Genomic DNA, 26,707 nt, shown 5'->3' with positions numbered 1-26,707 from the left:
ACACAACCACACAGTTTCGTTTCTTCTTTTTTCTGAACCATTCAAAATAAATTAAAGACATCAGGATACTTCACCCCAACCATGTTAGCCAGTATCTCCTAAAAATAAGGACATTCTCCTATATCTCTGCAATATCATTATCGCACCTAAGAAAATTAATGGTAATTCCAAAATGTCACCTAATATCCACTCTAAATTTAAATCTCCCCAATTGTTGCTACCATATTATTTCCCCAACCCAGGTTCTAACCAAGCTTCACACAATATTTTTAGTTATGTCTCTCTTGCTTTTTGTTTCACTAGAACAACTCCCCTTGCTTTTCATGGCATTGGATTTAATCTTATTATTTCTCCCTTGGTGTCATTTAGCTTATTCCAATATCCCCTGTATTTCCAGTAGACTGGAAGTTAAGGCTAGAGGCTTGATTCCGGTGAAACATTTTTAGCATGAATGCTTCACAGACAATGATATTCAATAATGCATCCCATCAGAAGGTACAAAATGTCAGACTATCCCAATTAATGATGCTAAGCTTGATCAGTTGGTTAAACTGGTGACTACCAAATATGTCCACTATAAAAGGACATTCTGCCCAGTGTAATTAATTAGTAAGTCAACTGTGGCATGATACTTTGAGTCCATGTGAATATCTTGGTCCCCAAAACCTTTATCTCAATAGTTTTAGTATCCAGCAATGATTCTTGATTGAATTATTAAACTCAGGGTTAGAGAACTATGAATGTTTAACCTGTATTGTATATATTGCTATTTATTAGGGGAGAAAGAATCTAATAGTTGGGAGGACAAGCCTAGGGCTGATTCTACAGCAGCAATGCTGAGTATGTAGCAGAATCCTTGAATCTCTAAAGAGCTCTTTCAAAATACCAATGCTCAGCCCTATTCCAGATCAATTAGAATGATCTTAAAGTATACTTACCAACTGCATAACTTTTCTGCATCTTGGGAATAAAAACTACTGGAATTCCTGAGATAGATACTATTTATATTCCTAAAATAGACACTATACTAGGTATGTTCTAAGGATTAACTAATGTAATGAGAATTAATTACAAAGTGCTTAGAAAGGGCCTAGCACATTGTAAATGTTCACTAAATACTGATGATAAATATGGGTACAAATAGTTATCCACATATATGGATATGCATGTATACAAAAATACATCTAGGTATATTCTAGCATACACATATGTATATAACAACACAACTTCAAAATACATCAAGCTACAATTGACAAGACTGTAGGAAATACAAATAAATCAAAATGTAAGAAATACAAATACATCAAAATTTACAGACACAGATTTTTAAATGGAAGGTATATCTTTTTTTTTTTTTTGAGACGGAGTCTTACTCTATCACCCAGGCTGGAGTGCAGTGGTATGAATTTTGGCTCACTGCAATCTCTGCCTCCCGGGTTCAAGTGATTCTCCTGCCTCAGCCTCCTGAGTAGCTAGGGCTACAGGGGTGCACCACCACACCTAATTTTTGTATTTTTAGTAGAGACAGGGTTTCACCATGTTGTCCAGGCTGGTCTCAAACTCCTGACCTCAAGTGATCCGCCCACCTCGGCCTCCCAAAGTGCTGGCATTACAGGCGTGAGCCACCACACCCAGCCCCCAGACATAAATTTTTAAAGATCCCTCTCAGAAACGGACAGATAAAGTACACACAATAATAAACAGCTTACTATGAAGGGAAGAACAATATAATTACAAATCAAGTTTGTGGAGATATACACACACACACACACACACACACACACACATCTTTCTTTCAAAGCATACGTGTAATATTTAAAAATATAGACAATATAATAAACTATAATGGAAGTATCCATAAATTATAAAGAATTAAATATACAGACATCCTATACTCTGACAATAAAATTAAACATTAACAAAAAATAGCAAAATACAGAATTAAATAGCCTTAATAAATAACCTAGTTACAGAAATCACAAAGAAAAGAAAATATTTAAAAGTGAAAAATAATAAAAACACTGGACATAAAAATCTGTAGAATAGAGCTAAAGAAGTATTTAGAGGTACATATGTAGCTTTAAAAACATTTCAAAGAAAACAAGAAAAGTTAAAATTAATAAGCTAAGTATTCAATTCAAGAATTTGGGGAAAGGGCAAAAAAGCAACATCCCTGGAAAATAAGAAATTAAATTAAAAAGTTAAGGGCAAATATCAAAGATACACAAAACATCATTATCAACAATAGAGGAAAAAAAGGCCAGGTGTGGCGGCTCACGCCTGTAATCCCAACATTTTGGAAGGCCAAGGTGGGCCGATCACTTCAGGCCAGGAGTTAGAGACCAGCCTGGCCAACATGGTGAAACCTTGGCTCTACCACAAAAAAAAAGAAAAAAAATTAGCAGGGCATGGTGGCAGGCACCTGTAATCCCAGCTAGTCAGGAGGCTGAGGCAGGGCCCAGGAGGCAGAGGTTGCAGTGAGCCGAGATCACGCAATTGCACTCCAGCCTGGGCAACAGAGCAAGACTGTCTCAAAATAAATAAATAAATAAAAAATAGAGAAAAATAACACAACCAAAATTGTGCTTTGAAAAGATTAATAAGATAAGACCCTTGATGAGCAAGAGTTATCAAAGAAAAAAGAAGATTCAAATAATTAAAATATAGAATGAAAAGGAATACAAAAGTACAGACACAAAGGAGATTTTTGAAATAATAACAGAATATAACGAGCATTAGGAATATCTACATGCTAATAAAGTTGAATGGATAAATTCCCATTAAATTATGCCAAAACTGGCACAAGAACTGATAGAGAATCTGAACAGACCAATTAGTATAAAAGGGATTAAAACAGCAAAGATCTTGCCTTGTGAAAAACAGCAGGTACAATTTTACAATGAGTTCTACTAAATTTCAAGGGTTCATTCCTGTTTTACACAAGCTGTTCTAGAAAAACAGTAAACTCTCAGAAACTGACCAAGACATTTCATTAATTTATTATAATCTTGATTCTAAAAACTGAATTAACAAAAAAATCAAAGATCCATTTTAACATGACACATAAAAATACTACACTTGGCCAGGCAGTGGCTCATGCCTGTAATTCCAGCACTTTGGGAGGCTGAGGTATGCAGATCACTTGAGGCCAGGAGTTCAAGACCAGCCTGGACAACATGGCAAAACCCCGTCTGTACTAAAAATACAAAAATTATCTGGGTGTGATGGTGTACATCTGTAATCCCAGCTACTTGGGAGGCTGAGGCAGGAGAATCACTTGAACCCGGGAGGCAGAGGATACAGTAAGCCACGATGGTGTGACTACACTCCAGCCTGGGCAACACAGCTAGACTCTGTCCCAAAAAAAAAAAAAAATACAAAAAATACTGCCCTAATATTACCTAAGTGAATCCAATCATGTATTTTTAAAATAATGACATATCAGGATTAAGTAGAATTTATATGACGAATAAAAGGATGGTTCAACATCAGAAATAGACTTAGAAGACAGAAACCAGATGATAATCTTAATCAATGAAGAATGCGCATCATAAAGTTTAGCAAAAGGCAAAACTTAACAAAAGATTTGCCTTAATAAAATCTTAATAAAAGATTTGCCTTAATAAAAGATTACAAGGGAGAATATCTTTGTGATCTAGTGACAGGGAAAAACTTAAAAACCCATAAAGTGTATGACAACTTTTACTGCATTAAAATTAAAAATGTTTGTTCTATGAATGCCACACAGTTAATAGACAAATGACTAAATGACAAAATGAGAGAAGATGTTTGTAAAACTGTTAGAAAAGGGATTATTAGATAGAAGATAAGAAATTCCTGTAAATCAACAAGAGAACGGTCACCCTGATGGAAAAATGGGCAAATGATATAAAAAAGCAATTAATAGAACTTAATCTATATTACAAAAATTAGAAAGCTAGGCTGGGTGGGGTGACTCACACCTGTAATCCCAGCACTTTGGGAGGCCAAGGCAGGTGGATCACCTGAGGACAGGAGTTCGAGACCAGCTTGGCCAACATGGTGAAAACCCATCTCTACTAAAAATACAAAAATTAACCAGGCATGGTGGTGTGTGCCTATAGTCCCAGCTACTCGGGAAGCTGAGGCAGGATAATCGTTTGAACCCAGGAGGAGGAGGTTAAAGTGAGCCAAGATGGTGTCACTGCACTCCAGCCTGGGTGACAGAGTAGACTCTGTCTCAAAAAAAAAAAAAAAAAAAAATTAGAAACCTCGATAATCCTAACTGTTGGCAGAGATGAGAAGATACAAGGAGCCTCATACATTGCAAGTAGGAGTGTACACTACAATCATTCTGGCTTAGATGGAAGCTTCAGTTAATAAAAAAAGAATTATTCCTCTGCCTTGCTTTGTCCTCTGTGTATATTTCTTTTGTAAACTTCATAGGGAGGAATGTCTGGTCTAGCATAGGATTTGGGTCTTAGAACACTGTGGGTCCTGACCATCTATCCTACCTAGTATGATTACATTGTTCACCCAGACTAAAAGACAGGGAAGAAAAATTTTCCACTGATGACATTTCTAGGCACACCCTAGGCCCAAAGAGAACCTGTTGCCTTGAAGGGAATGACTCAGTCATGGTAGGACTCATCACCTGCTGAATTAAAGAGCCATCCGGTCCTGAATAACCAGCTGTGATACTCAAGTAGCATGCCATGGGCCTTGAGTGAGACTCTGAGACATGCCGGCTTAAGGTTAGACACAGCATATTCTCAGCTGTGGTGGCTATTGCGAGAGACTCCATCTGCTTGAGAAAAGCAGAGAAAAAAGAAAGGAAGACTTTGTCTTGCACCTTAGGTACCAGCTCGGCCTCAGGGGAGAAGAGTACCAAGTGGGCTCTTGGGGTTCCTGATTCTAGGCCTTGGCTCTTACATGGCATCACTTCTGGACCTGCCCTGGGCCAGAGGGGAGCCCACCACTTTGAAGGGTAAGTCCCAGGCCTAGCAACATTCATCACCACAAGTTGACTGAGGAGCCCTTGGGCCTTAAGTGAACATTGGTGGAAGCCTGGCAGTACTCCCCATGGGTCTGTAGTGGTGGCAGCCACAGGGTGAGGCTCCTCTGCCTGTGGAAAGGGGAGGGAAGGGTGAGAAGGACTGCATCCTGTGGTTTGAAAATCAGCTCAGCAGCAATACAGGTTGTTGGGTTGTGGTTACAGTGGGCCTTGCGTGAGACCCAGTGCTGTGCTGGCTTCAGGTCTGATCCAACACAGCCCCAGTGATAATGGCCACAGGGGTACTTGGGTCAGCCCACTCCCAGCTCCAGGTGGCTCAGCACAGACAGAGAGATGTGGTTTGTTTGGGAGAAAGTAAGGGAAGAGAACAAGAGTCTCTGCCTGGTAATCCAGAGAATTCTTCCAGATCTTATCCAAGACCACCAAGGCAGAACCTCTACAAGTCTGCAAAAACCAGTGTTACTGGGCTTGGGGTAACCCCTAATGCACATACGGCTTAGATTACAATACCCAAATCCTTTTGAATACCTGGAAGGCCTTCCCAAGAAGGACAGATACCACAGGCCTAGACCACGAACACTACAATAAATACCTAACTCTTCAATGTCCAGACACCGATGAACATCTATAAGCATCAACACCAGCTGGGAAAACATAACCTCACTAAACAAACTAAGGCACCAAGGACCAGTCCTGAAGAAACAGAGATATGTAACCTTTCAGACAGAAAATTCAAAATAGTTGTTTTGAGGAAACTCAAATTCAAGATAATAGAAAAGGAATTCAGAATTATATCAGATAAATTACCAAAGAGATTGAAATGATTAAAAAAAATCAAACAGAAAATCTGGAGCTGAAAAATGAAACTGACATACTGAAGAACACATCAGAGTCTTTTAATAGCAAAACTGATCAAGGAGAACAAAGAATTAGTGAGGTTGAACACAGGTTATTTGAAAATACACATAAGAGACAAGAGAAAAAAGAATAAAAAAGAATGACACATGCCTACAAGATCTAGAAAACAGCCTCAAAAGGACAAACCTACAAGTTATTGGCTTTAAAGAGGAGGTAGAGAAAGACATATGGATAGAAAATTTAATCCAAGAAATAATAAGAGACAATTCCCCAAACCTACAGAAAGACATTAATATCCAAGTACAAGAAGGTTATAGAACACCAAGCAGATTTAACTAAAAGAAAACTACCCCAAGGCGCTGGGTGCAGTGGCTCACGCTTGTAATCCCAGCACTTTGGGAGGCTGAGGTGGGCAGATCACGAGGTCAGGAGATCAAGACCATCCTGGCTAACACGGTGAAACCCTGTCTCTACTAAAAATACAAAAAATTAGCCGACCGTGGTGGCGGGCACCTGTAGTCCCAGCTACTCGGGAGGCCGAGGCAGGAGAATGGCATGAACCCAGGAGGTGGAGCTTCCAGTGAGCCGAGCTCACGCCACTGCACTCCAGCCTGGGTGACAGAGCAAGACTCTGTCTCAAAAGAAAAAAAAAAAAAGACAACTACCCCAAGGCATTTAATAATCAAACTCCTAAAGGTCAGGGATAAAGAAAGGATCCTAAAAGCAGAAAAAAAGAAAGAAAGAAAAGAGAGAGAAACAAACAAACAAACATACAATGGAGCTCCAACACATGTGGCAGCAGACTTTCCAGGGGAAACTTTACAGTGGCATAATATGTTTAAAGTGCTAAAGAAAAAAAAAAACTTTTACCATGGAATAGTATATCCAGTGAAAGTATCCTTCAAACATCAAGGAGAAATAAAGACTTTCCCAGACAAACAAAAGCTGAAGGACTTCATCAACACCAGACTTGTCCTAGAAGAAACGCTAAAGGGAGTACTTCAATTAGAAAGAACAGAACATTAATGAGCAATAAAAAATCATCTGAAGGTACAAAACTCACTGATAATAGTAGGTACACAGAAAAACACTGAAATATTATAACACTGTAACTTTGGTGTGTAAACTACTCTTACCTTAAATAGAAAGATTAAAAGATAAAACAATTAAAAAATAATAACTACAACAACTATTCAAGACATAGATAATATTGTAAGATGTGAATAAAAGCAACAGAAACTTAAAAAGTGAGGGGATGAAGTTACAGTGTAGAGTTTTTATTAGTTTTCTTTTTGCTTATTTATTTATAAAAACAGTAAGCTGTTATCAGTTTCAAATAATGGGTTATAGGATAGCATTTGTAATACTAATTGTAACCTCAAATCAAAAAACATACAACAAATACACAAAAATTAAAAAGCAAGAATTATATCATATTACCAGAGAAAAATCACTTTCACTAAAAGGAAGACAGGAAGATGGAAAGAAGAGAAGACCACAAAACAACCAAAAACCAAATAACAAAATGGCAGGAGTAAGTCCTTACTCATCAATGTTAACACTGAACGTAACTGGACTGAACTTTCCAATACAAAGACACAGAGTGGCTGAATGGATGAAAAAACAAGATGCAATGATCTGCTGCCTACCAGAAACACACTTCACCTATAAAGACAGACATCAACTGAAAATAAAGGGATGGAAAAAGATATTCCAAGCCAATGGAAACCAAAAAAGGGGAGAAGTACCTATATTAATATCAGATAAAATAGATTTCAAGGCAAAAACTATAAGAAGAGAAAAAGAAGATCACTATATAATGATAAAGGGGTCAATTCAGCAAGAAGGTATAAAAATCTTAAATATATATCCACCCAACACTGGAGTGCCCAGATATATAAAGCAAATATTACTAGAGCTAAAGAGAGAGAAAGATAGACCCCAATATAATAACAGCTGGAGCTTTCTTTCTTTTCTTTCTTTTTTTTTTTTTTTTTTTTTTTGAGATGGAGTCTCGCTCTGTCACCCAGGCTGGAGTGCAGTGGCGCAGTCTTGGCTCCCTGCAGCCTCTGCCTCCCAGGTTCAAGCAATCCTCCCACCTCACCTCCCCAGTAGCTGGGATTTATAGGTGCGCACCACCATGACTGGCTAATTTTTCTATTTTTAGAAGAGACGTGGTTTTGCTATGTTGGCCAGGCTGGTCTCAAACTCCTGTCCTCAAGTGATTCACCTTCCTTGGCCTCCTAAAGTGCTGGGATCACAGGCATGAGCCACCATGCCTGGCCAACAGCTGGAGATTTCAACACCCCATTTTCAGCATTTGACAGATCTCGCAGACAGAAAATCAACAAAGAAACAGCTGGCTTAATCTGCATTATAGATCAAAATAGCCCTAATAAATATTTACAGAATACTTCATCCAATGGCTGCAGAATACACATTCTTTTCCTTAGCATATGGATCATTCTCAAGGACAGACCATATGTTAGATCACAAAACAAGCCTTAAAACACTCAAAAAAACTGAAATAGTATCAAGTATCTTCTCTGACCACAATGGAACAAAACTAGAAATCAATAACAAGAGGAATTTTGGAAACTATACAAATACATGAAAATTAAAAAACATGCTGAATGACCAGTGGGTTAACAAATTAAAAATTTCTTGAAACAAATGATAATGGAATCACAGCATATCAAAACCTATGGGATGCAGGGAAAGCAGTGCTTACATCAAAAAAAAGAAAAAGAAGAAAAAATTCAAATAAACCACCTAATGATGCATCTTAAAGAACTAGAAAAGCAATAGCAAACCAAACCCAAAATTAGTAGAAGAAATAATAAAGGTCAGAGCAGAAGTAAATGAAATTGAAATGAAGAAAACAATCCAAAAGATCAATGAAATAAAAAGATAGTTTTCTGAAAAGTTACACAAAACTGACAAATCTTTAGCCAGACTAAGAAATAAAATCAGAGATGAAAAAGGAGACACTACAACTGATACCGCAGAAACTCAAAAGATCATTAGTGGATACTATGAGAAACTATATACCAATAAATTGGAAAATGTAGGAAATTGATAAATTCCTAGACACATACAACCTACCAAGATTGAACCATGAAGAAATGCAAAACCTGAACAGACCAGTAACATATAACAAGATTGAAGCTGTAATAAAAAGTCTTCCTACAAAGAAAACTCAGGACCTGATGGCTTCACTATTGAATTCTACCAAACATTTAAAGAAGAATTAATACCAATCCTACTCAAACTATTCTGAAAAACAGAGGAGGAGGGAATACTTCCAAACTCATTCTACGGGGGCAATATTACCCTGATATCAAAAACAGACAAAGACATATATTAAAAAAAAAAAACTACAGGCCAATATCACTGATGAATATTAACGCAAAAATCCTCAACAAAATACTAGCAAATAAAATTCAACATCACATTAAAAGGATCATTCATCATGACCAAGTGAGATTTATTCCAGGGATGCAAGCATGGCTCAACATATGCAAACCAATCAATGTGATACATCATATTAACAGAATGAAGGAAGAAAACTATATGATGATTTCAATTGATGCTGAAAAAGCACTTGATAAAATTCAACATCCATTCACAATAAAAACCCTTGAAAAACTGGGTACAGAAGGAACATATCTCAGCCTAACAAAAGCTGCATATGACAGACCCACAGCTAATATCAAACTGAATGGGGAAAAACTAAGACTTTCTTCTAACGTCTGGAACACAACAAGAATACCCACTGTCACTACTGTTATTCAACACAGTACTGGAAGTCCTAGCTAGAGCAATCAGACAAGAGAAAGAAATAAAGGGTACCCAAATTGGAAAGGAAGAAGTCAAATAATCCTTGCTTGCAGATGATATGATCTTATATTTGGAAAACCCTAAAGACTTCACCAAAAAACTATTAGAACTGAAAATTCAGTAAACTTTTAGGATATAAAATCAACATACAAAAATCAGTAGCATTTCTATATGCTAACAGCAAACAATCTGAAAAAGAAAGCAAGAAAGTAATCCCATTTACAATAGTTATAAATAAAATTAAATACCTCAGAATTAACCAAAGAAGTAAAAGATCTATACAATGAAAACTATAAAATATTGATGAATCTCATTAAAGAGGACACAAAAATGTTTAAAGATATTTCACATTCATGGCTGGGAAGAATCAATATTGTTCAAATGTCAATACCAAAGCAATCTACAGATTCAATGCGGTCCCTAACAAAATACCAATGACACTCTTCATAGAAAAAAAAAATCCTAAAATTTATGCAGCACCACAAAGATCCAAAATAGTCAAAGCTATCTCAAGGAAAAGGAACAAAACTGGAGGAATCAGATTACCAGACTTCAAATTATAATACAGAGCTATAGTAACCAAAACAGCATGGTACTGGCATAAAAACAGATACACAGACCAGTGGAACAGAGTAGAGAACCCAGAATACATACATCCATACATACATCCATACATCCACAGTGAACTCATTTTCAACAAAGGTGCCAATAACATGCACTGGGGAAAGGACAGTCTCTTCAATAAATGGTGCTGAGAAAACTGGATATCCATATGCAGAAGAATGAAACTAGACTCCTATCTCTTCTCACATAAAAAATCAAATCAAAATGGATTAAAGACTTAAATCTAAGACATCAAACTATTAAACTACAGAAAGAAAACATTGGAGAAACTCTCCAGGACATTGGACTGGGCAAAGACTTCTTGAGCGAGGAAGACAGACAAATGGCAAAGAGGTTTACAGAAAAGTGCTCAACATCATTGATGATCAGAGAAATGCAAGTCAAAACTGCAATGAGATATCATCTCACCCTGGTTAAAATGGCTTTTATCTAAAAGATAGGCAATAACAAATGTTGGTGAGGATGTGGAGAAAAGGGAACCCTCATACACTGTTGGTGAGAATGTAAATTAGTATAATCAGTATGGAGAACAGTTTGGAAGTTCCTCAAAAAACTAGAAATAGCTACCATACCAGCAATCCCACTCCTATGTACATATCCAAAAGAAAGGAAAACAGTATATCAAAGAGATATCTGCACTCCCATGTTTCTCGCAGCACTAACCATAATAGCCAAGATTTGGAAACAACCTACACGTCCATCAACAGACAAATGAATAAAGAAAATGTGGCAGATATACACGATGGAGTGCTATTCAGCCATTAAAAAAAAAATGTGATCCTGTCATTTGCAACATTAATGGGAATTGGAGGTCATTATGTTAAGTGAAGTAGTCAGGCACAGAAAGACAAACTTCATATGTTCTCACTTATCTGTGAGAGCTAAAAAACTAAAACAACTGAACTCATGGAGATAGAGAGTAGAAGGATGATTACCAGGGGCTGGGAAGGGTAGTAAGTGGGGAGAAGTGGCAATGGTTAATGGCTAAAAAAAGATAGTTACAAAGAATGAATAAGACCTACTATTTCCTAGCACAACAGCCGAACATTTTTAAAGCCATTTACGCATTTGATACCAAGAAAATTTTAATTGGGTGTCCCTAAGCTCCACATGGATGGCAGCTTTCTATGCTAACAACAAAGCTACTGCTTGTAAAGTGGTAAAAGTTCAATCTCAAAGGGGCATTGGGGAGTGGATCTCTAAAAGGGGCCCAGGTCTTTGGCCCACTCTCTCTCAGGGGCTGGGGATAATGCAGACCTGTGCAGTCGTCCTCAAAGAAACTACTGTATGAATGTCTGAGATGCTGAGATGTTTCTCTTAATGCAATGACAGGCACTTGCTACAGACAACGGGAGCAATGTGCTCTCTTACCAGAGAAACTGGTAGTTATCACAAAGATATAAATATTTCCTCAGCAAATAGGTATATGCTATAAATACACATGCAATATAGAGCATTTGCTTTGGGCAAAGAAACATAATATCAAAGCAAAAACAAACAAAAAAACACTTTTGAACACAAGCATGAACCAGGATTAACAATCCACTTGCAAGTACAACACAAAGCAAAGAACCTTTCTAGAAGTCTTAGGAAAAGTTTGATATTCTTAAGGTTATGGTTTGTTTCAATAACAAACTTCAAAACCCTAAATAGTGCAAAAAGTACTAACATCCTAATGGTAACCAGATTTTTTTTATTATCCCAAGTAAGAGAAGCTGGTTGAAATATCCTTAAAAATGCTGTGATTTTCAAAAGAGCAAATTGCAATTTTCCTAAATATCAAGAGGGCAAGAAATGAGAAACAGCCATGTGGTTTCACAAACTCTCCATTTAGAGGCTAGCAGGAAAGAGAAATCTGTACCAGATACTGAGGGAAGGATTAAGGTTGTTCCCTCAGTCAGGGCTACTAAGGAAGTAATATAAATAACAGTGGGCTAGGAAGGATGCAAAAAGAATAAGGAAAGAAACATGCATACAGTGGGCTTGTAATGTACTCAGTGATATTGACTTGTAAGAAAGAGGGAGGGGCCAGGCACAATGGCTCACACCTGTAATCCCAGCGCTTTGGGAGGCCAAAGCAGGAGGATCGCTTGAGGCCAGGAGTTCAAGACTAGCCCTGGCAACACAGCAAGACCCTGTCTGTATTAAAAAACAACAACAACAACAACAACAAAAATTATCTGGGTGTGGTGGTGCACACTTTAGTCCCAGCTACTCAGGAGGCTGAGGCAGGAAGATCGCCTGAGCCCAGGAGGGCAAGGCTGCAGTGAGCTATGATCACACCATTGCACTCTAGCCTGGGCAAAAAAGTGAGACCCTGTCTCAAAAGGAGTGTTGGGGAATAATTATAATAGAGGGTGAATCAAGAGGAGGTATAGCATCAGAGTTTCGCAAAACTCTGGGTTGGATGCCAACAAAGTAAACCGTTAGCATCCAACCCAGACATCCATTCTGCTGTCACTTCCATCCATCAGTATTTCCTTGTCCTTATATTTGTACCAACCACTAATGAGAGATCAATGTGTCTTATCCCTTCACTTGGAGCCCAGAGGAAAAGAGGCTGCTGAGATCTGCCAAGCCTATCACCAGAGCTGGGTTTCCACGAAGTAGTTTTAAGCCAAATACTCAATATGCTTTAAAGTGTTCCTTTGCCTGGCTTTATCCTGTGAATATCTCTCTTCCTTGCTGATCTTGTTAATGAAGGATTTGGCTACTTAGAGCCCTGGTTATTTGCCACTCTTCTCACTGAAAATACATGACTCATAGTACTGATGTGATTACGATAATACACATTTACTTTAAGAGGAATGTCACAGTATTCAACTATTTTTAAAGAAAAGAAAGTAGAAAAATCGCAAGAATAAAATGTCAAGGAATAGCATCCAAAAGGAACTGGCTGAGCTCTAAACAGAGAAACCACTAGTTACCTAAACATGTCCCCAAACAAAAGGAACCTGGGTACCCTGAAGGCAGTGATACCTGGCGGGGCCCATAGCAGTACCTGACACAGGAGGTAGTAGCCTCTTCAGTCAAGAAGAATTTCAAAGTTGGAAAGTCATTCTGAATGAGTACTTGGCACCAAAAAGGACACTGCTTTCAAAAAATGCTTTCTTTCACAGATCACTACCTCCTCAGCAATGGAGAAAAGCAGTCATCCTTCTCCAGTCATGTCCTGAAAATACCCTCAGCTTTCTTTACGCTGGGGGGACATATGCTCACCAGTTCCTAAACAAGTTGTCTGCTGAACATCCTCCTTTAGAAATCTTCTGGCATTTCTCCTAGCCTTTCATGGGAACTGTGCCAGAAACTTCTTCTTGATAACAAAGCTCATTATCTAGTCAGCCTGGCCAGGTCAGAGTTGGTCGGTTTCCATTAATAGTATACATAAAATTCAATTTGGCTAGAAAATATACTCCTTCTATGTAGAATTTCTTCAAAATCTCTAACTTGAAATATTCAAATTGTACTTAATATTTTCCTTAAGTCTCCTCAAGTGTGGTCAGGTAGGGTCCGTGGTCACAGCTCTCATGTGTTTACAACTGCTTTTTTTCTGCATCCAGAGGGCCCATGGCTTAGATTTCAATCAGAGAAAACAAAACTGGCTTTTTAAAAGGCTTAGAATCAAAATACTTTCTAAGGCTATTTGTTTATAAAATTTTGCGTGATCCATGCCCACCAGAAATGACAAAAAAAACTTTTTTTTTTTTTTTTTTGAGACGGAGTCTCACTCTGTCACCCAGGCTGGAGTGCAGTGGCGCAATCTAGGCTCACCGCAAGCTCCACCACCCAGGTTCACGCCATTCTCCTGCCTCAGCCTCCCGAGTAGCTGGGACTACAGGTGCCCGCCACAACTCCCGGCTAATTTTTTTTTTTTTTTTTTTTTGTATTTTTAGGAGAGACGGGCTTTCAACGTGTTAGCCAGGATGGTCTTGATCTCCTGACCTCGTGATCCGCCCACCTCGGCCTCCCAAAGTGCTGGGATTACAGGCGTGAGCCACCGCGCCCGGCCCACGCCTGGCTAATTTTTTTGCATTTTTAGTAGAGACGGGGTTTCACCGTGTTAGCCAGGATGGTCTCGATCTCCTGACCTCGTGATCCGCCCGCCTCGGCCTCCCAAAGTGCTGGGATTACAGGCATGAGCCACTGCGCCCAGCTGACAAAAATACTTCTAAAAGATATTTAAAGTAAAACTGAGAGTAAAATAAAGTGATTTTTCATATGAATTTTACATACCAGTTTAATTGTGTTCACATCATCCACAGGATTGCGCCTATCGCAAGAGATGTCAACGTTAACCAGCAACACAGCTCAAGCCTATTAGGAATGTGGCAACTGCAACTACTGCCCACACAAACCGCTGGAAGCACTTTCATCCCCTCTTTCATAACCAGCAGCTAAACCTGTCAAAGATCCCCCTTTTCTGAAAGCTGCCACAGGTCAAAAATTAGGACTATATCAATGGCATTGTGTTATTTACTCTGCAGCAGAGAGGGAATTCCAATACTTAATCAGTGTACTTAAAAAAAAAAGTAAGACAATAGTCTAGTACTCACCTTTCTCAGAAACACAAACTGAGAGTTTCTTAACACCATCAACCAGCACATTTTGTGTGATGCCATGTCCATCTTCTGAGTCGCTGCCATCAAACTGAGCCTCTACAATGACATCAGGACCGTCATTATAGCTTTTCAGGGACTGTTGCGGGAGATGGTGTCCACAGAGCTCCTCGGGGATATCTGATTCATACGCAGCTTCTGTTTCTTTGTCATTGCTCTCTGGTTTAACTACCTGAAGAAAACAGAAAAATTCTGCTAAATCACCGAGAGAGAAAAAAAAAAAAAGAGCAGATTTTTCTTTTCTAAGGAAGAAACTGCATATTCAGAAGCTAACGGTATTGGACACTAATCATGTAATTCGAAAAAGGATCTTTATTTTCCAGAAGCACAGACCACCTAATGCACATAATCAATCCAGCAAAGCCAGGCTGACACTCAGCTCTTCAGGATGCCCCAAATTAATGCCTTATCCACTTCTCATATTTCTGATCTACATTTTCATCCCCTCTCCCCAAAGGCCCTGAATACCAGAAGTAGTACCATGCTGCTTCATAAACACTCACCATATAGGAACAATTAGTAAGTTAGGGAATGATACAAGAACTCAACAAAGTATGCCACAGTGTTCCTAAAGGAAACCAAGGAAACCACAAGAATACAAGATGAAGTGGAAAAAAAACAAAATTAAGTGTGAACAAGAGTTTACAAAATGTTCTTATAAAAATATAAAGCTTTATTGGCTGGGCGCGGTGGCTCAAGCCTGTAATCCCAGCACTTTGGGAGGCTGAGGCGGGCGGATCACGAGGTCAGGAGATTGAGACCATCCTGGCTAACACGGTGAAACCCTGTCTCTACTAAAAATATAAAAAAATTAGCCAGGAGTTGTGGCGGGTGCCTGTAGTCCCAGCTACTTGGGAGGCTGAGGCAGGAGAATGGTGTGAACCCAGGAGGCGGAGCTTGCAGCGAGCCGAGATGGCGCCACTGCACTCCATCCAGCCTGGGTGACAGAGCAAGACTCTGTTTCAAAAAAAAAAAATATATATATATATATATTTAAAGGCTCAGGCCTTTAGTTTCTATTATGTATTTATTTCTGCCACTAATGGTTCCACAAAGGATTTGGTTCCCATCAACCATGGAGAAAATATCATAGGTACCAGAATTCTGACTTTGTTATACAATCTGCAGGCTGAACTTTCTCACAGTGAAAGGTCTTTCTCTGCATGTATGTGTATATATACACATATACATATACATATACACGTATATATACATATACGTATATACACGTATAGACATATGTATATACACATATATTTATATATGTATACGTATATACGTATACGTATATACACGTATAGACATATGTATATACACATATATTTATATATGTATACGTATATACGTATACGTATATACACATATAGACGTATGTATATACACGTATAGACGTATGTGTATATATACGTATACACGTCTATACGTGTGTATATATACGTATACACGTCTATACGTGTGTATATATACGTATATACGTATAAAGCACACACACACTGATGGACATTTACACTACAATACTAATGAAGCAAGTAGAGGAAAAAAATCCAGGCCAGGCACAGTGACTCACACCTGTAATCTCAGAGCTATGGGAGGCCAAGGCAGGAGGAGTTTAAGACCGGCCTGGGCAACATATTGAGACCTTGCCTCTAAAAAAAATTTAAAAATCAACCAGGCATAGTTGGGGGGCAGGGCGCCTGTAGTCCTAGCTACCTGGGAGGCTGAAGTGGGAAGATTACTTGAGCCTAGGAGTTAGGAGTTACAGTAAGCTATGATCACGCCACAGCACTCCAGCCTGGGCGACAAAGGGATATTCTAGCTCTAAAAAAATAAAATAAAATAAAAAAACCAATCCAGATACTAATCCATTTTATGAGTTTGTCACATACAGCACTCTGATGTCTATGGGCACTATATTAAAATATACCAGGTGTTATTGAGTCACTGAAAAAAATTGTGACCCTACATGTAAATCTGCCCATCCACATTAGCAAAAAAGCAGCAGATTTTGTAGGTTCTGGATGTTACTTGAATACCGCATCCTTTTTAATAATCTATTTCTATATGATAAATATCTATGTTCAATTTAAACATATAATTAAAACTTAAATGATCACAAGTATATACATAAATATAAAAAATGAATTTGATCACTACTTGTAAACATTCCTTTTATTCTTTCAAACAAATGTTGGAATGCCCACCTCGTGCCAGGCACCGTCATGAGTCCTACATCCTAGTGGGGTGACAAATGATGAACAATTTACTCATTCAACAAGTCATTATGGAGTCCCTTTCATGGTGCCAGAAACTGTTCTAGGTGCCAAGGGCAGAACAGTGAACACAATCAAAAGTCGACTAGTGAGAAGCGCAATTAAATATATTGAAAGAATGAGAAAGCTGGTTAAGTAAATGAGAGAATAATGGAGAGGGTGTGGCTAGTTTATCAGTAGGGTGATTAGGAAATACTGCTTAGAGGAAGCAGCATTTGAGCACAGACCTGAATGAAGAGAGCTCTAGCAGTTTCACCATGTTTATATTTGATAGGTCTAATGTTCTAATTAAAAGTAACACAAAGATCATGCTTAGTGAAAGATCTTCACCTTATACAAGAGAGAAAAAGTTAAATCTTTCCTAAAGCATTTTAATACAGTAGGTTCAATTAACATAACCATTCCTAGACAATTAATATTATAATATCGACTCAGAAAACCAAAGTAAAATATTACAAAGATATTAACGATCAGAATAAAGGTAAGAATATATCCTCAGTTTGTAAAAATTGACTCCATAAAAATATAGTAATAGAAAAACTTGTAAACAATGCTTTATTTTTTTTGAGCAAAATTGTGCTCAAAACTTTTGAGCAAACTTTTTTAAAAACTTGGTTCCCAGTCCCTGAGTACATTTAATAAAATTTTCTTTTTTGCTTGTTTTGACTCATGTCAGATTCATACATTCATTTGTCCATTCATCTGTCAATGGGAAGTTAGAAACAGACATATCTCCCTCTCTTTAATACTACAAAAAAGTTCTACTGGCCAGGCCAGCAATCTCCAAAAAGATTCCCTCAGGGCCCTTCCTGCAAGAGCTCATGTGAGTGAAGCTACAGCTAGAGCACTGATACACAGGTTGAACATCCCTAATCTGAAAATCCAAAATGGTCTGAAATCTGAAACTTTTTGAGCATCAACATGACAATCAAAAGATATGCTCAGTGAAGCATTTCAGATTTCAGATTTTAGGATTTAGGATGCTCAACTGGTATAATGTAAATATTCCAAAATCCGAAAAACATCCCAAACCCAAAAAAACACTTCTGGTCCCAAAAAGGACCTTATTTTGGATAAGAATTCCTTATTCTGGATAAGGAATACACAGCCCGTACAATTAAAAAACCAGCTCTCCCATCTGCACTTCTGCTTTACCACATAAGCCTTGTTTTCATAACTGACCCAAAGAAGATCATCCAAAAATAAGAAAATTTACTGACAAGTTACGGCAGAAAAAGAATCCGATATCACTCAAATCAACAAATTCATTCAATTTCCTTAAATATGCCTGGCAAATTCAGAAATATTCAGGAACATCTGCCCCTGACCATCCTCAAAGAACTAATACAACCTTGGGTACTGTCAGAGCAGCCTAAGCACAGGCAGAAGGCACAGGTGTATACCCTATGTCTAAAGCATGGTGGCTATATACAATCTCAGGTTTAATGGTTTTTCCTGTATCATCCCCATACACACTTTATCTCAGAGAGAGAAGTTCTGGGCAAGAAAGCAACTGTCATGCTGCAGTTGGTCTAGCAGGTAAAAGGTAGTCTCCTGGAAAGACATTATGGGCCTGGCGTGGTGGCTCACACCTGTAATCCCAGCACTTTGGAAGGACAATGCAGGCAGATCACTTGCAGGCAGGAGTTCAAGACCAGCCTGGCCAACATGGTGAAACCCTGTCTCTACTAAAAATACAAAAATTAGCTGGGTGTGGTGGCACACGCATGTAATCCCAGCTATTCAGGAGGCTGAGGCAAGAGAATCACTTGAGCCAAGGGGGCAGAGGTTGCAGTGAGCTGAGATCACGCCGCTGCACTCCAGCCTGGGCAACAGAGTGAGACTCTGTCTCAAAAAAAAAAAAAAAAGAAGAAGACATTATGCAAAGAGCTCAGGCCTTTAGTTTCTATTTTGTATTTATTTCTGCCACTAGTGGTTCCACAAAGGATTTGGTTCCCACCAACCACGGAGAAATATCATAGGTACCAGAATTCTGACTTTGTTATACAATCTGCAGGTTGAACTTTCTCACAGTGAAAGTTCTTTCTCTGCATGTATGTATATGTGGGGGGGGGGGGGGGTATAAATTGTAATCAGCGTGATTCTGTCTGCCTACTTACTTAATAATTTATGCTTTGGCTCATGCATACGAAGTTTAAGAAGAGAATGGGAAGAGAAGGCGACATGGTTTGGCTGTGCCCCCACCCAAATCTCATCTTGAATTGTAGCTCCCACAATTCCAATGTGTCATGGGAGGGACCAGGTGGGAGGTAATTGAATCATGGGGGGTGGGTCTTTCCTGTGCTGTTCTCATGATAGTGAATAAGTCTCACGCGATCTGATGGTTTTATAAAGGGGAGTTTCCCTGAACAAGTCCTCTTCCTTTGTAGGCCGCCACGTGAAACGTGCCTTTCACCTTCTGCCACGACTGGAAGGCCTCCCCAGCCACGTGGAAATGTGAATCCATTAACCTCTTTCTTTTGTAAATTGCCTAGTCTTGGGTATGTCTTTATCAACATGATGAAAATGGACTAATACAGAAGATCAGTGGAAAGCAACAACCAGCGTACAGCAAGCTTAACTGTAGAGCATATTCAAAAACTAACCTACGTCTGACTTTGTGATAATCTTCATGGTTTATACTGAAGAATTAGTGTTGTAGGGACTAAATTCACTTTTGAGTTACTAAACCAAAAAATGCTACAAGGCAGCAGTCTCCAACCTTTTCAGTGCCAGGGACTGGTTTTGTGGAAGACAATTTTTCCACAGACCAGAAGTAGGGGGCTGTTATGGGATGAAACTGCTCCATCTCAGACCATCAAGCATTAGATTCTCATAAGGAGCATGCAACCTAGATCTCTTGCATGCACAGTTCATAGTAGAGTTCATGCTCCTAAGAGAATCTAATGCCCCTGCTGATCTGACAGGAGGAGGGGCTCAAGCGGTAATGCTCACTTGCCCACTGCTCACCTCCTGCTGTGTGGTCCAGTTCCTAACAGGCCACAGACCAGTACCAGTCCATGGCCCAGGGGCTGGAGACTCCTGAGGTAATAGGACTTAATAAATTAAGTCATTCAAAACTGTGCAATTAAAATATAAATTAATGTGTTACTTCTTTGAAGCATTTTATTCTATGTCATTATCCTAAAACACATAAGAAAAGAACAAAAGGTATGGGGGAAAAAGATCATTATGAGATCACAGGACTCAAAACCTGTGTACTCTCTAACCATCCCATATTGCATACTGGTTAAAAGTAAGGATGTGAGGCCGGGCACGGTGGCTCATGCTTGCAATCCCAGCACTTTGGGAGGACAAGGTGGGCGGATCATCTGAGGTCAGGAGTTCGACACCAGCCTGGCCAACATGGCGAAACCCTGTCTCTACCAAAAATACAAAAATTAGCCAGGCATGGCAGCATGTGCTTGTAGTCCCAGCTACTTGGGGAGGCTGAGGCAGGAGAATAACTTGAACCCGGAGGCAAAAGTTGCAGTGAGCCAAGACTGCACCACTGCACTTCAGCCTAGGCGACAGAGCAAGACTCCATCTCAAAACAAACAAAAAAAAGAGTAAAGGTGTGGGACTCCTTAGAGAAATGGCTAATTCAAATCTGGAGCAGGAAATGGACAAGACAACCCTGGAACCTCCTGTCATACTGGGAAAACAAGAAAGCTATCAATGGCTACTAGTGTCTTGTCTAAAGGACGCAGGAAGTATCATAAAGGGGCTTCTCTGGTCAACTATGGAGAATTCTACGCATTTATTCTACCTGGCCTGTACAAACTGTACCTCAAGGTAACCAAGTAATTGATGAGGTAAAGTTTTTCTTTATACAAGTGTTTCAGCTAATTAAATTAAGAAAGAAAAAAAAAGGCTTTCAGTATTGCCATTTTGCCATCCCTACTGAATAATGGATTCAGGTAATGGTCATCAATGGTTGCTAAAACCAGTAAGTTGTAAGCTGATGGAGAGGGAGTTTTATAATGTATGAACGTTTTATAATGGGTGGACCAGAGAGGTAATAATAATGGATGGACGTTTTATAATGGGTGGACCAGAGTTTTATAATGGATGGACCAGAGAGGCAATACCTGAACCCACTGATACATATGCATATTGTAAAAAGAGAAAGAACCAAAGTGCTTCCTGATTCACTATATCAGGAAGTACACATCACCACCTACGAAGTATTTTTTTCCCCAAAATTAAACCTGATCCAATATAGGAAATGGAACACAGGAACATGTTAAACAACACTACCATGCACACTCAATCACATTCAGAATGTGAGAAATTTTGTAGAACAAATAACCCAGTTTTGCCAACAAATAAATTGCAAGAAAAAAGGGTAAGCCTATAGATTAAAATATTTGTTACATATCAACAAAAGGCAATTTTGTAGGTTTTATTTTAAACCTGATTCTAACCAACCAACTGTATTTTTTTTTTTTTTTTTTTTTGAGACAGAGCTGCACTTTGTTACCTACGCTTGAGTGCAGCGGCACCACCTTGGCTCACTGCAACCTCCAGCTCCCAGGCTCAAGACATCCTCCCACTTCAGCCTCCCAAGTAGTTGGGACTACAGGCACACGCCACCATACCTGGCTAATTTTTGTATTTTTTGTAGAGATGGGGTTTTGTCATGTTGCCCAGGCTGGTCTCGAACTCCTGAGCTCAAGCAATCCACCCACCTTAGCCTCCCAAAGTGCTGAAATTACAGGTTTGAGCCACCATGCCCAGCCCTGTATTTTTAAAGAAGAAAAGAAAGGGAAAAAAAGGAGGAGAGACAAAAATCTGAGAAATGTAAACAGTGATTAGACAATGAATATCATTAATTCGTTATGACTGTTTTTCAAAAATCTCTAACTTTTGGAGATACCTGAAGTATTCAGGGATGAAATGATGGATCCATCCATACTCACTTCTTAGGTGATTTCATGCAGTCTTTTGGCTTTAAATCTCCCTCTACATGCTATTAACTCCCAAAGTTAAGTGCCTAGCTCAATCTTTCCCATCTTCAGACTTATATTCAATTGCCCAGATGACATCTCAAACAAGAGAACCCTTGATCCCCACTAGAACCTGCTCCTCACCCAGCACACTCTCTCAGCAGATAACATCACCTTCCATCCAGTTCCTCCAGCCCTAAACTGCAGCACTACCCTTGACCCTCTCCCTCTCATTCCCCACATTCAATCCATCAGAAGAGCCCAGTGGCCTTTCCTTTAAATGGATCTTCTTGCCATTTCCACTGTTACTACATAAACCCAAACAACCTTTATTGCCACGCTGAATTAATGCAATAATTGGTCTCTTTATTTCCATTTTGGACCAATAAAGTTAGAGCGTTTCTTTTAAAACACAAATCAGATCATGTCATTCTCCCAACAGCTTTCCAACCTCCTTCCATTGCCGTGCTACAAGGCCTTCTCAAGACATTTTTCTATCCTCATGTTCTACAGTTTCTTCTTCTGCAAATGACCCTCCAACTCCAGAGACTTTCTTGCTGTTCCTAGAATACTACAACCTTCCATCTTAGGGCTTTTTCACTTGCTATCCTTCTATCTGGAAAGCTCTCTGCCTGGCTATTCATAGGGCCTGCCCTCTTGTTTTGTTGAAGTCTCTGCTCAAATATCTGCCTGTCAGAGACACTTCCCTGATCACAGTAACTGAAATAGCCCCACCTTGCTATCATTTCTCTATCCCCTTATCCAGCTTTACTTTCTTTTCTTTTTTTTTTTTTTTTTTTTTTTTTTTTTTTTGAGACAGAGTCTTGCTCTGTCGCCCAGGCTGGAGTGCAGTGGCGCAATCTCGGCTCACTGAAAGCTCCGCCTCCCCGGTTCACACCATTCTCCTGCCTCAGCCTCCCAAGTAGCTGGGACTACAGGTGCCCGCCAGCCACCACGCCCAGCTAATTTTTTATATTTTTAGTAGAGACGGGGTTTCACCATGTTAGCCAGGATAGTCTTGATCTGGTGACCTCGTGATCTGCCCGCCTCAGCTTCCCAAAATGCTGGGATTACAGGCGTGAGCCACTGCACCTGGCCTTATCCAGCTTTATTTTCATTTGCACTTACCGCTATCTGAAAGTATATATTTCCTTATTTACTTTCTGTTTCCCCAACTAGAATATAGGTTTCATGAACACAGAGGTATCTATTCTATTCACTGCTGTATTCTGAGTTGAGAGCAGCATTTAGTAGCCACTGAAATACATGCTAACAGAGTCAACAAATATGACAATTAATTAGGAAATGATTTGTTCAGAGTCTTATCTTCCCTGATAAACTCCATGAAGTGCCCATGGCTAGGCCTGGCACACAGTAGTACTCAATTGTCTTTCAAATAAACAGCCAGAGATGGCACACTGTATCTAATATCTCCACATATCTAAAATCTATCCATCTTTTAAGACCTACTCCAAAAAGCATGAATTTTCTATAATCCAAAATCCACCACATAATCTTCCCAGTTCCTCTCTATCCTCCTGCCTGCCCAGACAAGAATAATTTCTCTTTCTTTGAAGTCCCAAAGCAATTTATCCATACCTCTTCTTCAGCACTTCTCAATTTCTTTACTGCATTATTGTTATCTAGGCATATGATTTATCTCATCTGTTAAGACTATCTGCTCACTAATTGTATACTACACATTTTTGTGTATTCTATAGAAACTTGCATAATTAAGTACTCAGTGTTTGATGAATAAATGGATAAACAGGTAGAAGAACAATAAAATGCACATAGTAGATTATCAAGATGCAAGAGCTTTCAGAAAAGTTTTCAAGCACAAGGGTATGTGGGTTAGAAACTAGTAGCCCAATTTTCCTTGACTCTGTAAAGTAAGAGGCTTTCTTCCATGGGGTTGTCTTTGAAAGAGTTAAGAAGTCTAAATCAGTGGTTCTCAACTTTGAAAGTTAGCAGATCCCTCTGAGAATCAGATGAAAGCTGTAAACCCTTCCTCCCGGGGAGGGGGGCGGGGGGGAAGGGCATATCTACAAGCAGATAGAAAATACTCTAGGCTGGGCGAGGTGGCTCATGCCTATAATCCCAGCACTCTGGAAGGCCAAGGCAGGTGGATGACCTGAGGTCAGGAGTTTGAGACCAGCCTGGCCAACATGGCAAAACCCCATCTCTATTAAAAATACAAAAATTAGCCAGATGTAGTGGCACGCGCCTGTAGTCCCAGCTACTCAGGAGGCTGAGGCAGGAGAATCACTTGAACCCGGGAGGTGGAGGTTGCAGTGAGCCAAGATTATGCCACTGCACTCCAGCCTGGGTGATAGAGCTAGACTCCATCTCAAAAAATAAAAAATAAAAAATAAAAAAAAGAAAGAGAAAGAGAAGAGAAAGAAGAAAGAAAGAAAGAAAGAAAGAAAGAAAGAAAGAAAGAAAGAAAGAAAGAAAGAAAGAAAGAAAATACTCTATAACAAAATGCAGTAAAGGGCCTGGTGCTGAAGGATACCAGTTCAGGCTGGCCAATATTTTGGAGAACTCTGGGCTCAGCGTGAAAGAAGGGGCCCTGAGGATAGCGGATATATTACTGACATGGTTAACTGAGGACTTTTTAAGTTCCTCTGGTTTCTCCATAGACCTTCGAGGGTGCGGCAGCTGACTGCACTTATTACCTGAGTGCATGCTGCAAATGGGATTATTTCTCCCTTGGAGATTTAGTCTAATCTCTGAAGGACAGGACAGAAACAGATTAGTGGGAGAATCAAATCACTGGATCATAAAGAACTTTTTCACTCTCAGTCTTTTTCCATGAACAGGGTGGGATGGGCATCACATAAAACCCTGCTGATAAAAATAAGCAGTGGGCCGGGCGCGGTGGCTCACGCCTGTAATCCCAGCACTTTGGGAGGCCGAGGCAGGCGGATCACGAGGTCAGGAGATCAAGACCATCCTGGCTAACACGGTGAAACCCCGTCTCTACTAAAAATACAAAAAATTAGCCGGGCGTGGTAGTGGGCGCCTGTAGTCCCAGCTACTCGGGAGGCTGAGGCAGGAGAATGGCGTGAACCCGGGAGGTGGAGCTTGCAGTGAGCCGAGATCGCGCCACTGCACTCCAGCCTGGGCGACAAAGCAAGACTCCGTCTCAAAAAAAAAAAAAAAAGCAGTGAAAATATAGACAGATATCAACTGAGGAGTATTGATAAGAAATAAATGGCATTTGCAGCCACTAAAAATGCTCTAGAAATAGCACATTACAATACTTATTTTAATCTATTTGACCTCACTCCCAACTCCCAAACACACACACACAGAAACTTGTGCCAGATACATCCTGAAGTTAGTTTTACCAAGGACAGATCTGTAATCTATCTACTGTTTTTTTTTGAAAGAGAAAATTGGGCACTAAGAGTGGTATGGCAGTGTGCTGAAAGGAAAAAGTAAGCCTTTCTCCATCAGGCAGGATTCCCTATGCTCCGGAAGACAGAGAACAGCAACCTGGCCTCTACAGCAGGACCCATGGTGGGGCAGTGGGTAGGGGTGGAGGGCACCCAGAAAAACCATGAAGGATGGCTGAAACTGAGGGGCAGCTATGAGAGGCTCTCCACTTAAAGGAACAGAACTAAGCCCAGAATCCTGAGTTCAGAGACACAGGAGAAGAAGAGACACCCTGCTGGAAAAGTAGGCTGGGTATAGCATGATGTCAGCATTTTAAGGGGAACACAGGCCTTGTGTTGGCAGAGGAATGGCAAAATGCCTTGTAGCATCCTATTTCAAAGACAAGAACACTTGCCGGGTCAGAGACACTATGCAATACTGGGAGTGGGAAATAGCTAAGGAAGATGTAATCTAAAAAGCTGGCAGAATTTTAGAAAACGTGAGAAAATATGTTGGGAAATGTGTTTTAAATATATATAAAAAACACTGCCACGAAAGAAAAATAATGATAAACTCAACTCTATTAAAACTTCTTTTTATTCTAAGATATAATAAAAGAAATTTTAAAAGGCAAGCCACAGAGGGGCTCATATCCAGAATATATAAAGAACTACTATAGATCAATAAAAGACAAATAATCCAATAGAAAAATGGAAGAAAAGGCTTTAAATACTTCACAAAATAGAGATGCCAAGTAGCAATAAAGATGGAAAGGTGCTCTGCCTTATTAGTCAGAGAAATGCAAATTAAAGCCACAATGAGATATCACTACAAACCCACAGATGGGCAAAACCCAAAAATTCTCATAATACCAAATGCTAGCAAGAACACACAGCAGTACATATCTACTGTGAATGTGAACTGGTCCAGCCCTTTGTAGAAGAGACCAGGACTATGAGGGAAAGCAGAAAGCAGATCCACTGGACTCCGGAGCCCTGGCTTATTCCACTACACTGCCCTGTCTCCTTCAGGATTCTGACAGGTGCACATGAAAAAGAGGTATCTAAGCTGAGAAAGAACATATGGAAAAGCAAAGAGATAAGAAAATGCAAATTCTCCTTTAGGAATGGCAAATAATCATGAAAATATACAAGAGTGAGAAAGGAAGATCAAGAT

General features: G+C 39.5%; 1 protein-coding gene across 4 annotated transcripts in view; it reads right to left on the bottom strand.

The window, feature by feature from the left end:
* Positions 1-26,707, bottom strand: part of DIS3L2 (DIS3 like 3'-5' exoribonuclease 2) — a 365,113-nt gene that overhangs the window by 221,824 nt on the left and 116,582 nt on the right. For all 4 annotated transcript variants that reach the window (XM_055379766.2, XM_055379768.2, XM_055379769.2 and 1 more), the window contains exon 6: positions 14,869-15,103. In XM_055379766.2, the coding sequence (XP_055235741.1) occupies positions 14,869-15,103 (235 nt within the window). The remainder of the gene's footprint in view (positions 1-14,868; positions 15,104-26,707) is intronic.

This window comes from Gorilla gorilla, chromosome 11, assembly GCF_029281585.2.
Source record: "Gorilla gorilla gorilla isolate KB3781 chromosome 11, NHGRI_mGorGor1-v2.1_pri, whole genome shotgun sequence".
NCBI classification, from domain to species: domain Eukaryota; kingdom Metazoa; phylum Chordata; class Mammalia; order Primates; family Hominidae; genus Gorilla; species Gorilla gorilla.
Note: the sequence above shows the minus strand (reverse complement) of the source record. Positions and strands in the feature narration are given on the sequence as shown.